This window comes from Pyxicephalus adspersus, chromosome 4, assembly GCF_032062135.1.
Source record: "Pyxicephalus adspersus chromosome 4, UCB_Pads_2.0, whole genome shotgun sequence".
Classification (NCBI taxonomy): domain Eukaryota; kingdom Metazoa; phylum Chordata; class Amphibia; order Anura; family Pyxicephalidae; genus Pyxicephalus; species Pyxicephalus adspersus.
This window is the reverse complement of record NC_092861.1, coordinates 52,064,251-52,077,639: the sequence shown is the minus strand read 5'-3', so window position 1 is coordinate 52,077,639 and position 13,389 is coordinate 52,064,251. Positions and strand designations below refer to the sequence as shown.

The following is a 13,389-nucleotide window of genomic DNA, read 5'->3' as shown; positions in this document are numbered from 1 at the left end:
TGGAAGGCTTACAGCCCATTGAATACAAGTGGCAGTGATTATTTGACAAGTGGCTGCAATTGTTAGGGAGCGGCCACTTGTGGTTTAGTTAATGGCTCACAGTAGATACATTAAACAGGAAAGAGGGTCATAAGACCATAACAAGGAAGTTCACAAAAAGGCAGAACTTCAGTGGAACTCTTCCCAAACCATGTTTTTTTTCTACAGCTGCTGGAATGGAAGGGAAAAAAAACATCTCTGTTCATCCCCATGAGAAAACTGTTGGCTTTGCAACCATTCTAATTTATGGAATATTTCCCCTTGAGTTTGGGGCCTATGCTACACCACAGTGGTTGGTACCCAGCCATCATCATATTTTGCCCAGAAGGATATGCCTGCCCTCCACCAGCATGAGAAATACAAAACGGTTTCTGTGTTGCATAAACATTCTGTCATAGAAAGGGTACACATAGCCGGGACATGTGGTCCAATAAGCATGGACCAGAATGCTGCATTTTCTGCATAGCACACTGGGTCTGGTGTACCTGTGGTTAGCTGGGAAGCAAGTGGTGGGTCAGATTACTGGAACTAATAGAGTTGTCACATACATTTTTAAATAGGATAGTGACGTCGCATGTACCCCTTTCTCCTCACTGGCCTCATCCCACAACTCCTCGTCCAACAATCAGTACTAGCACTGGGCCAGAGCTGTGTCCAGTTCTTGAGACTTAGGCAGAGAGGCAGTAAACCCTACACCATCTTCAGCCAAGAATGTGGGGGAATGAAACTAACTTGCCGATGGCCTTTTTCCTGGGAAAAAAAATCACACATCTACTTTGCTTGATATATGTCCTCATCAGCATTGAAGCATTTCATCATGAATCATCCTGGGTTCTAGGTCGTTCCTCGGGGAAGTAGGGGTTGTGGCCACTTTAGGTAGTCATCGCCAGTTTTCATCTGGCAGAAATGCATCGTCCTCACCAGCTGCCTGCCAAATGACTTATCTCTGACATTCCCACAAGCTGATACTTAGCTTTATTCATTATGGAATGGCTGCATCAGTACTACATCCTATCACTGATCACCTGTCTGATTATGGTATAAAAAAAATTCTGGAGAGATTGAGTTCTTTTTACTGCATCAGTGGCTCATCATTCAGATGGATTCGCACCTTTTAAAAAAGGCAAATAAAATGCTTATCCATGATTAGATGGGAAGTATTGATACAATCTCTCATGTTCTTCATGGAGCACACACCCCTAGACTTGTCATACTGTGTACTGGAGTTAAAGCAAAAGGGAGAGAGGATCTTGGCAGGGAAGATCCCTAACCTATTGCCTGAATCTTTGTGAGGCAAAGGCAGCAGAGACAAGAGGGATATGAGGAGGGGGAGTTTTGAGGTTCTGGTAGTTAGGCTACATACACATGTGCAATAATTGTCATTGCAAAACGAACAATTGACGACCGATCACCGATTATGCACGATTATTTTGAACGATCGTATAGTGAACGTTCAAATATAATCCACCAATAATGTACACACACTTGACACGATCATTCGATGCAGGAAGTGTACTAGAGAGAGTATACAGCAGAATCATCCACGATCACTGAACGACACAATAGAATGCGAACTATTGACAATTATTGCATGTGTGTACATAGCCTAAGGAAGAAATAGGGCCTGTTTCAGGGGGGTGTTTAACCCCTCCCAAACCCCAGGAGGTGTTTTGAGCAGTGTTGTGCTCAGTGAAACAAAGCACTTTCTATTTAAGGAATTTCTAGTGATTAGGGGTGTTTTACTCTTAGGTTGCATACACACGTGCAATAGTTGTCATTGGAAAGGATCTTTCACTATCCTTTCCAAAGACTAACGACTGCACGATGCATGAACCAGTGCTGTACATACAGCACCAGTTCTGCTCAATATAGAGGGGAGGGGGAGAACGACGGAGCAGCCCGCTGCACGCTCTCCCCCTTCACTTTCATTAGGATCATTCCTCATCCGTGGATCCACCAGGACGATGAGGGCTGTACACACCCCAGATTCTTGTCCGATATCGGCCCTGAGACGATTATCAGACGAGAATTATTGCAGGTGTGTACGTAGCCTCAGATGCCTGCACATGGAACCCAGGATTCCAGCTGTCAATCAAAGTGACCCAAAGTGATTGGGTGGTATCTTTGAAACATAGATTAAATAGCCACGTCAGTTGGAGCTCAACATTTGTAGGAACTTCTCTGCTTTTCCTTCCTGATGGTGGCTGGATCACATCTAACCAACATGTCTGTAATCTTCTGGAAAAAGTAGCATTGGAGGGGGACTAGGCATAAAATTACAGGTAGTGCCTGAACCACATATTTGCAGGCAACATTGGGTTCACAAGGTTGATGCAGACACTTTTGAGACAAGAGGATGGCTTGAACTATTGGATGTCCAGGCTGCATTACTAGACTGAGCTTGCACATTATACACTCCTTAGAATTATTCAGTCTTGGATTACTAGTAACTACAAAATCTCTGCTCCTTATGCTTCAAAATAAACTCCTCCCTCTATTACCAGATTCTGCCACCTGTCTCTTATTGTTGTGCACCTGCACTGTAAAGGGTCCACACAAAGTTCCCACAGCTGGATCTCGGCTGTCAAATTTTGAATGGTTACCGCAGGATAAATTCTGCTTTGTGCCCTATATCAGATCACTGCCACTGTAATTGGACTTCAGCTGACATTAAAGATGTTTGCCGAAGGGAAAATTCCGTGTCTTGGTTTGTGACCTATTCTAGAGCCCAGGCACTTTGAAAGTGCTATGTGATATTTCTGCAGCCTGATCTTAGCTGCCATATTGTTCATGTTTGCTCTCAGATGAAAAAACTATTTGTAGCTTTTTTAATCAAATAATGCTTTCTTATGTTACCTTTCTCAACCTTTTTTTCCATAGGGAAACCTTTAAAATAACATAGGGGTTTTAGGGAACTCCTGCTATAATTACTATATTCACTACATCGCCTCCTATCACAAAATCTATAATACTTTTCTGTACATAAAGCCCCTTGTCATACCCTCTGTATATCTTCCTACATGTAGCCATGTTAGTATGTATATGCATCCTATGGTAATTTTTTTCTATATATTTAAACAAGTAAACATTAGATTGTTCCAAACAGTCATTACAGGTACCAGTGTATATACCGAAAAAATATATACAAGAATTGGACCTATTTTTATTATTGTGCAGCTAAGTGTAAAGACTAGACACAATCATGTGCCAGAATCATGCAGCATTACCCCGCCCCGGTCAATGAAGAGAGCAATCGACTCCAAACCCAGTAGACTTTGTGAAAATGGAGGAACCACTGCACACGGATATCAAAGAATTGGAGGGGCTCCTCTTGGCAGGTAAATCTGCTAAACTGTACAAATATGCTGTGATCCACATAATGGCAAACAGAGGCAAGGGGCAGTTTCATTCTGCTTTAAGGGCATTTGTTTCTCAAACTACAGACTTGTTTGTCCCCTTTCTGAAAACAGCAGTGGGCACTTTTGTATTTTAGTAAACTAAAACATGGAAAAAAAAGTCCATAATTTATTAAAACAGTAGATCAACCCAAAACTGAGCTTGCTAAATACCAATGCACTACAGCTCAAGGTAAAAAAAAGTTTTCAACTATTATACCAGTTCTTTAAACCATGATTGTTCATGTATGAGCTGCTGAAGCCTACCATCACCACACTGAAGAAATGGCTGCTTAAAACTGTGCTCTGCAGAAAATCCGTAAGTTTTTAAATGTTTAATAATTAGGTCAATTGAAGCCATGTAACAAGTAGATTGCGAACCTGCCATGCCCATCTCCTTCAGTACAGTTGGTATATTAAAGTCTTTACATATAGTTGTGTGTTTAGCTCCTCCAAGCACTACAAACTAAGTGCCCAGGTGAAATTATAAATGTAGAGGGAATATTAAAAAACAGACAGTGGCCTTAAGTTAGTTTTGCAGTTAGACTGGGTGGAGGTAGAATTTTATAACCAGAACAATTTTAATTTACAGAACAGATACACAGACTACAGATTTATTTTTTTAGTAACCATCATAAGTAGTTCTATATTGTAGTAGTAAAACAGATTAGTCAGGCAGGATGGATACTATGTGCTTTAAAGTTTCTAATTTCCCTATTAATTGAAAACAATCCCTATTCACATTTATGCAGTATGTGAAAACAGAACATGCTTCTTTTAAACCAGCGATCGACAACTGCTGGTCCGTGGCTCTGGCCAGTGCACCAGCACACCATCCAAAGCCATGGAACATGTTCCCCGTATGGACATAACTCGCCCAGTCTCCCATGGCAGGTTTAGGACGGGATGTGTCTCTCTCACACACAAATACTCCTTAGTGGTTCAAATGGGGGTGGCAATAGTACAATAACCATCCTCACAGATTCTTTTTAGATTTATACACTTAAAATGTTGGGGCCTTCCGTTAACTACTTCTATACCAGCTAGGAAATTAGAACTGGGCCCTGTAATTAAAAATATAACCCTGCAAAGATTACATTTTGTTAGAGTAGATCTAGCATAACATTTTCTTGCAAGACAGCTTGGTGTCTTATTGACCTGTGAGATTCTAAGGGAGCCAATAATGAGGCATAGATAGAAAAAAAGAATTACCAAGAGTGCACTTAGTTTATTTTTTTTCTAACTTCAGATGGATTTAGTAACTCTGGGGGAATACTCATCTTTATAGAGATTGTTTATCACTTGGTGTGCCTTTGAGGCAGGAAGTGAAAATATATCTTTCAAATGGGACACAAGAGTAAGTGGGTCAAACAGAATTCATGGGACAGCTCAAACTTCACAATCTTCAAAAATTATTCAAACATGCTTGTTTTTCAAAGCAGCAGGCTAGCACTTTTTGAAAAATTTCACTTAAGGTTCATAGGCTTGACGTAAGCATTGAAAACTTTGTTTAACTAGTGCTGTAGGCCATTCTTATTGCTTAGTTTATAGCAGTGTTTCTCAACTTATTATTGGGGAAACCCTTGCTAAATGTATGATATTCTCAACTCTATGTACCATACATTAGCATGTGGTGCTCAGTGAAAAAAAATACGTCTTAATTACTGGTCAGTGAGAAGAAGTGTCCCTTACAGATAGCCAAAAAGATTATCCATTTCTAATAAACTGCTATACATATACACATATTGCTCATTATGCAATGAACCCCTAGTAACCTCTAAAAGAACCCTGGTTGAGAACCACTGGTCCATATGCTTTACGTAATAACCGTGGCCCTGGAGGTCATTTAAAGGGTGCGCATTCCAACAATCACACCCAGCGCAGCCATTTAATCCAAATACCTTTCCTAAAAAGATACAAGATATGCAATCACAGTAATAATTTAAAATGGCAACTGGTACTATGTTTTAACCTATGAAACAAGCAAATAACACATTTTAAAAAAGCAAAATAGTTTAACAAAAATTCACAGGTGAACATGATTTTAGGAAGCATCCTTCCTACTTTAAAAACCAATTGTATTAACTCCAACTGCTAAAATAATGGGCTCAAGATATCTGGCCAACTATATTTATCCGCCATAACAAGTGTTCTGTAACAGTGAAGTTGTAATAATGCCCATAGTAAACAGATTGATGACACTATTTTCTGATGTACTCTTAAATTGCAGATGTCATTGCACTGGTTGTTATGGATACTACCTCAACTTAACAGAACCCCTGGAATCTTGTATTTACAGGCAGAACTTCTGCTATTATATAAAAAAATTTTGGCAGCAAGAAACTCAGAGAAGGAGAAGAAAGTCACAAAAGAACTGATGAAGGACAAACAAAGGTTTTATGAAGAAATGTGAGAAATGAAAAAGAAGCAGACAAGATATGCTTGAAAAGTATGTGCTGGAAAGATGTTTATTTCTTAGATTTCTGTCCAGTTATGTACTTGGGCCCTTGGTATGTGTGGTCAACATCAGCAGAACCAAAAACCAGGGTTATGACACTTGATGTAAAATCAAGGATATATATATAGTACAAAAAAAGGAATCATATTTGTTATCACCTAATAATAAATTCTTTTTATCAAGCACTTAAATCTCAAAACTGGTCAACTGTGATCAAATTATTTATTCAAAGGTCATTATGTAGACAGTTTTTTTTTACCTCTCTGCTGCTGGATGTGTATGTAACTGAGGGGATAAAGCTGAACTCCTGGTAAGCAGCTATTGCACAAATGATATCCTTTAAAAGATATACCTGGCAAAGTAATTGTAATTTTTTTGCAGCCAGTCCCTGCCAGGCAGCATAGCCAAGCCTTCAGACTGCACTGCAGCAAAGGTTGGTTAAGAACATACACGAAGCCTGCAGAATGTACAATGACACAGCAGCATCACATTGATGACAATCATTCTGCGCACTTATAGTTCTCCGTCAGCAGAGAAAGACCAAATGGATCCTACTAGGGGCCCTCTCTAACCTGAGAGCTAGATGCATGTGATTACAGTAGGCTATCAAGACAAATTGTAATTCCTACTCTTCTTTGTTGCATTTACAAAAAACTTTTTTTTTTATTTGGCTGGAGTTCAGCTTTAGGAAAGCATGATATCTTCCCCCATAGGAAACTAGGCATATAATCAAAAATGGAAGATCAAAGTTTATTTTTTTTCTTTTTACTACCTGCATACAAAAACATATTGCACATCAAACAACCAAAACAAAAATAAAAATACCATACTAAGGACTAACATATGCAGTTTTATACAGGAGAAACATTCTGGAAATTGATCTTTTCATCAGTAGTTAGGATTATGCCTTTGTGGACATGACTACGTTCGGTTTAGTGTTTATAGCAATGTTTGATTTTTAAATACTGTACATTTTAATAAATAAACCAAACAAAGCCCCAATGAAGAACAGTCACTGCCAATAGCTGCAGATGAGTATTTGTCTGTTCCAGTGGTCTGCAGTTTCCTCCATACAGCTTCTTTTTTTTTTTTTATAATAAAAAAAAAAAAAAAATTAAACACATGTATTAAAACGACCAGTTTCCAGACCTAACCAATGGAGAAGTTACAGTTCAGTGCAAAATACTTTTAGACTGCATTTTCTAGTTTTTCCTCAGGTGAAGAAGTGGTTGCATATTATTAAAAATGTAACAAAAGCAGCTAATGCTTTCAGAACAAATATTATGCAGGATCTCCCCAATTCAATGTTATATTTGAAAACAGAACATTTCCTTTAGCCAGCACTTTTTTTTTTTTAACTTTTTTTTTTAATGTTTTGTATACTATCTCAAGGCACATCTGATGATGTATTTAGAACACAGTAGGTATCAACTTATGTTTAACATGTGTATCAGGATCCCTCCCCTTTCTTTATTCCAAATGGAGGAACTGAAAGTGTGGTGTAAAGACTGGCGATCCTTAATCTATCTTTGGCAAGCTTGTACAAGCACTATTGTAAAATGTAATGTAAAGGAACTGTAAACTAGGAAACTCCATTTTAGGACACCCCATTCAGTATGGCTTCTTGGTTGCTTCCATCTTTTCTTTCTGGGGCTGATGTCGGAGACTTTGAAGCACTGTCGCCAGAGGACCCTCGAGGGCCATTTGTGACCTTTTCTGAGGGACCGTGTTCTTCAATTACATCCTTTACCTGCAAAATAAAAACTTTATCAAAAGCAAGCAAGGGAAGTCAAATTGAGAAAAGTCAATATTCAAAATAAATGTAATAATAATGCTAGTTTTACTGTTGTTTACTACCATGAATCTACTTTGGTAGTCACTTCTACTCACTGCGGCACACAAAAAGCCACCAGGAGCCAGAGAGTTCAGTATTCAACAAAAAAGACATTAAATGTTTCTTGTCAAATACCTTCACCATACCTGGTGATTTTTTTAGGTCTCCTTTTAGATCACAGAGGCTGATCCATTTGTTCTAAATTACAAATAAAATATTCAATTCAAATAGCTAATAATCATATCAGTAAGTTACATACACACCAGCTGCAATTTATTTTCAGAATGCCTAAAATATCATGAATCTACACATCCCCTTGACTCCAATACTGAGCCAAAAAAGAAGTTCAGACTTTTTTCTTCATATTTCAAGACATTTAGGTGAATTAATCTGGAAATCTGACATACAGAATTACAAGGGTGATGTGATGTGCTGCAGTAGCTTGCACTAGAATATAAGGTTGGATAAATTTGTGAAAGCTGGAGTATATCAAATGCTGCTTACTTGCCTTTGTAATGATTAAACCTAAATAGTTGCTTGTGTCCAGCACCTGGTCTTTTAAAAATAGCAAAATGCAATGCTATTAAATGCCTATTTTGCAATTCATTACAGATTTTCCCAACTTGTCTTTATTCTTTAAAATTTGTCCAGCTCAGAGTCAATTTACACAGCCTACCTTCTCTTTTTTGCCTTTAGCCAGTGCTTCTTTAGGGAGGTTTCTCTGTCGGCTCTGAGACTCCGCTCTGGAGATATAGTCTGCTACTGTAACTGCAAAGAGATAACAGTTTTTATTAAATCATACATGTAAAGACAAATGATGAGCATTAAGCTATTTAATACAGTAACCAGATATAATAAAAAGTGACCACAGGCAATTTAAAAATGACAAAAGAAATTGCACTGAAAATATCAGTACATTTATATTGTGCCGGTTATGTGCAATCTGCAAAAACAACACACATGGTAGTCTTGACTTCTGTTGTACAATATTAAGGGTATTAGTACTGACCAATAAGAAAACATACTGCAAAGCAGAGTGGTAACTAGAACAGGAATTTAAGTATCGCCACCTACAAGTGGTAATAATTTTTAGTAATATGGTCTAAAAAAATATGTTACTAATAAGTTTTACTTTTCATAATATTTGTTAAACTGTCAACTGCCACTTATTGCACAGATACCTGATATAAGAGCAATGCATTGTCATGCAGATTAGTTACCAATGATTCCACCCACTTTAGTTACCTGGCTGTCTATCTTCTGCCTGACCCCTGAAGCGACGCCTGCGGCTACGATTGCGTCGCTGGGGTTTTTGTTCACTATCATCTGCAACAGTAAAGTGCATCAAAAGCTTTACTATTTTGTGGTACAAAATAATGTATTAAACCTACGTCATAAGCATTACAGGTATAAAACACCAATTTGTCATGCTTTATAGAAGGAACAACTAAAATGGACAAGCATGCACTACCTAAAGTCAGTTTACAAATACTTAAACTGTGTGTCATAATACTTGCCACGAATTGGAGCTGCCGTTTATCTTGCTTCTAATAAAACAAAAGATTAAGTCCTCTGGTATAGTCTTATGGCTTTATTTTTTTACTCTGCATTTTGAAGAACACATATTCCATAACCACTCTGTTCAAAGAAAACATTGACTGCAGCCCATTTGTGGTCAATATATGGGTGCAGCCATCATACCTGAAGTCAGAGGTGACACCCTAAAACACTGGAAATTCAGAAATCAATTTTTCTAGTTTTAGTAAAATAGGTAGTAAACAGGAAGGTGCCCTGTGGCAAAAATGACTACTACTGTGCATTAGAATGGTATAAAAAAAATGACAGCCAAGCACTGTGGATGCTTAGCATAAATGCTAATAAAATTGATTCAGGTGATGTTTTAACATTAATTCTTTCTTTCCCAACGTCTGTTGAAGCCTAGTCCTAAAGAGGCTTTACTAGCAGAAATTTCCTCTATTATACACGTTTGATTAGTACCTCCCTAAATGGGACAAACCTCATAGTACTTTGGGAAACCACTATACTAGTTCTAGCCAAGAACAGCTGATATCTCCTCAGAACCTTATTTCCTGAGCAAAATTTACATGTACCAACTAAAGATTTGTCGACATGTGGTATGCACACATTTACCTTAAAAACAATCCCAAGGACTAATAATGTGCCAACCACATGCTCAAAAAACACATTTATGCTCTTCAGGAATTAAAGTTATTTTTCCCTTAAAGAAAAAAAAATGTCAACAAACCATGGATAGCAATACAATACAAAGACATACCCAAGCCATTTTCATTAACAGAAGCATTATCAGATTCAGTCATGCCATCCATCAAGGATGCATCCTCATCAGTCCTTCTCCTGCGTGATCGCCTGCGGCGGTTAGTGCTGTGGTGAGATTCGCTTGCGTCTGTATCAGCTGTCTGGTCTGATTCTGTGTTGTCAAGTAAGCTGTATGGATTGCTGTCAGGATCCTTGAGAACTGAGCATTAAAAGAGAATATGTTAAGTTTAGCACTTAGGAAATCGTGTTTTAAAAAAAAATTTGAACAATAATAAGCATGACGCGTACAAGGCAGACTATTTCTTAATGCCGACAGATTCTTCCTGTGTATTTAATATCAAAAACAGCTTTATTTGAAAGGCTGTTATATGAAGTTAAAAAATATACACACTCAAACTGAACTCTAGCATTACATTTTCCCAAATACTGTTTTTCCTCAACTGGAATAAAAAAAAATATGTATCCCCCCCCCCCCCCCCCCACTTCATATATTGTGAGAATTCGTTCTAATTACTCCCTAGTAGCCACCCAAAGAAAGTCATGGATTACATAGACAAACTCAGGATTTTACTGGCCTGTAAACTAGCTACTGTATGAACTGGTGGGTTTCTACAAACCTTTGGCGAGAGATACCTGGGGTCCTACCACTTGCAAGAAGAGATGTATGACATGCCACCCACGGTGGAGAACTACCAGGGATCAATACATGACCAATGTGTACTGGCTGCCGTGTGTAGAGGGGGTACATGTAGCTTTTACCTTAATGAAGGCCCCAAAATTAAAAAGGGAGGTGCTGGGCCAAGTCAAGTTAATATTCTGTTTTGAAGTCTCATCTGGAGAGAGGGAGAGTGTATGCTATTCAGTTTTTTGTTAGGGAAGACCTTAAAAAAATGAGCCTGGACCTGCTATTCATGAAACCACAAACTATTTGTGAAAAAGGAAATAGTCACTTGTTAAGGAATTGCTAAACTGTACCAGAGCTAATAGAAGATTTGCCACCCCTAGATCCACCACGCCCTCTTCCAGCAGATCCGCTTCGACCTCGGCCACCTGGACGCCTTCGGCTGTCTCTCTGTTGGCGGCTTTCTCGATCATCTTCACCAGCCAGTGACCAGTCACTTAGTTCATCTTTCCTTTCTGACTCAGTCTCAGAAGGATTAGACAGCTCGGAGTTAGTACCTTTAAAAAGGAAGTAAAATTAAAAAAAAAAAAAAAAAAGAAAATAAATTAAAAGATTTGTAATAGTAAGGTAAAATTACAAAACACATTTATATTTAACCACAAACTGGAATGTAAATACATTTTTTTTCTCCTCCCCCTGCTGCTATTACCAACAACTGCTGGTTGTTAAACCAACAGCTGGTAATTGTCCTGTATTTTACAGCAGAAGCAGCTGTCAAAATGCTGCAGCAACCGTGTATAAGGACACTTGCAGAAAGTCAGCAAGTGTCACAGAGTAAATATGTTAAACAATTTCAAATGGGACATTTTGTTTTTACCCAAATAGATTAGACTTAATTAGAGATATGAAAGGTTTAGAGAGCACCAAACTCAGTTGTAAAAGGGAATTTACCTCTCACAATGAAAGTGAAGAATGTCTTATACTCCTAACCTTCGAGGGGAAAATATCTTTTCCCCAGCAAAAATTGGTCAAACTGCTAGGCCAGCAGCCAAGGAAGCACAAATTTAGTCCATGCTCCGGACAAAAAAAGCACAGGAGCAAATGCTCAGGTGAGTTGCAGAAGATGCTCCGGTGTGAAGCTAGACTCTTCAAGCAAGTACTCAGATAAAAGTCAGTAACCTGTCTGATGATTGATCAAGCAAAGATGTAGACTTTAACCCACCTGAACTCCTTAACAGAGATCCTAGAGATGGAGTCTCCAGCAAGAGGTCCAGGGAAAAGAACAGGCCGTACCTAGGATGGGACAGGACTCCCCTATGTGGAGCAGCAGTAGGGAGTAACTGTTTCAAGCATATCATTGGAATTTCAATACAAAGGGTAATCCATTAGTTTCCAGGGTTTTTTAATTTAATTAGTAATCCAGGGTTTTTACACTACAGATTTCTAAAACTTTTAAGGGAACACGGGATTCTGCAAAATGAGTTATTTTACTGAACTGGATTCAGAAAATCAGGCCAACAGCAAGCAGGTTTTAGTATCATGGATATTTTTATATAGAAAAAAAAAGGAAAAAGCAACCAATAGGATTTCCTTTTTCAAACTAATACTACACTGGAAAAAAAAAAAAAAAAAAAAATGGGAATATTGAATATCTGTTTGGCTGCTATGGGCAGCAAGAATAGTTAATACGTCCAGCACTTATAAGGCTCCATGTTATCACCCTTGTGCTGAAATTAAAGTATAGACACATTGTATCTGGCAGGGTCATAGCAAAAGCACAGGTGTCTTCTTGATATCACCTATTCTATAGCACTCAGAATATATATTCTTAACATGTCCAAGGCTAAAAAATTATCCTAAAGGCAAGAAAATAGAAAACATACCATAGCCAGATGTGTAATTTGGACCTCTACGTCCTCGGCCCCTTCCACTGTATGATCTGCTTCCACGGACAGAAGAGGCCGTGCTTTCATCAGTTGCATAACCCTTTTCTTTTTCTGTTCCTCTGTTAGAAGATGGTCTGAAACCCATACCAATTTGACGAAGCTGCTCGTCAATTTGAAGTCTTTCCAATCTTAGTTGCTCTACCTCCTGAATTATTTTTTAAAAAAAAGCACAAATACATTACATTTCTGTTTAACCACCACAGTAAATCCCAAGGTCAGAAAACGTACTTTAAGGTTTAAATTAAACTTACTTTAAGGTAGGCAATGTGATACTCTAGAAGAACCTGGACATTTCCGATGCTTTCCTTTGTTCCTACAAATACAAATGGAACCATACCCTGCCAAGATAAACACAAGCCATGCAAACAGATTCACTTGAGTGTATACATTTAATAGAGAAATAACTAAAAAAACTGACAAAAAATTAAAATATTGAAAGTCAATAAAAAAAAAAAAAATTACTTACATCTTCACGGGGTAGCTTTGTTTCATTGTCGCCTTCAATCCTCACTCGTACAACTCCAGATTTATCCACAATCTCTTGAATGACTTTCCCATTTTTACCAATTACTTTTCCTGTAGGACCAAAACAGCAAACCAATTTAACCACCTGGGCGTTTCACTGATGTCTAGATTTCTGTACCAAAAGCGGTACACTGTTTTTCATGAAATTTTTTTTTTTTTTTTACATTGTAGACCTGTAACTTACAGAAATAAGTCCGAACAGGGGTCTAGTAGATATCATGAATATAAAAAAAGTTTAAAAAACAATCATGTAAAAAAACAAAAAACAAAAT

At 38.0% G+C, this 13,389-nt stretch overlaps 1 protein-coding gene across 1 annotated transcript in view; it reads right to left on the bottom strand.

Annotated features, from left to right (window-relative positions):
- Window positions 1–5,884: 5,884 nt before the first annotated feature.
- FXR1 (FMR1 autosomal homolog 1) overlaps window positions 5,885–13,389 on the bottom strand; it is a 25,352-nt gene continuing 17,847 nt past the window's right edge. Inside the window, 8 exon segments of the mRNA XM_072408153.1 lie at window positions 5,885–7,642; window positions 8,403–8,494; window positions 8,972–9,052; window positions 10,023–10,223; window positions 11,000–11,203; window positions 12,530–12,737; window positions 12,844–12,930; window positions 13,059–13,214. Of these exon segments, the coding sequence (XP_072264254.1) occupies window positions 7,490–7,642; window positions 8,403–8,494; window positions 8,972–9,052; window positions 10,023–10,223; window positions 11,000–11,203; window positions 12,530–12,737; window positions 12,844–12,930; window positions 13,059–13,214 (1,182 nt within the window). The 3' untranslated portion in view covers window positions 5,885–7,489.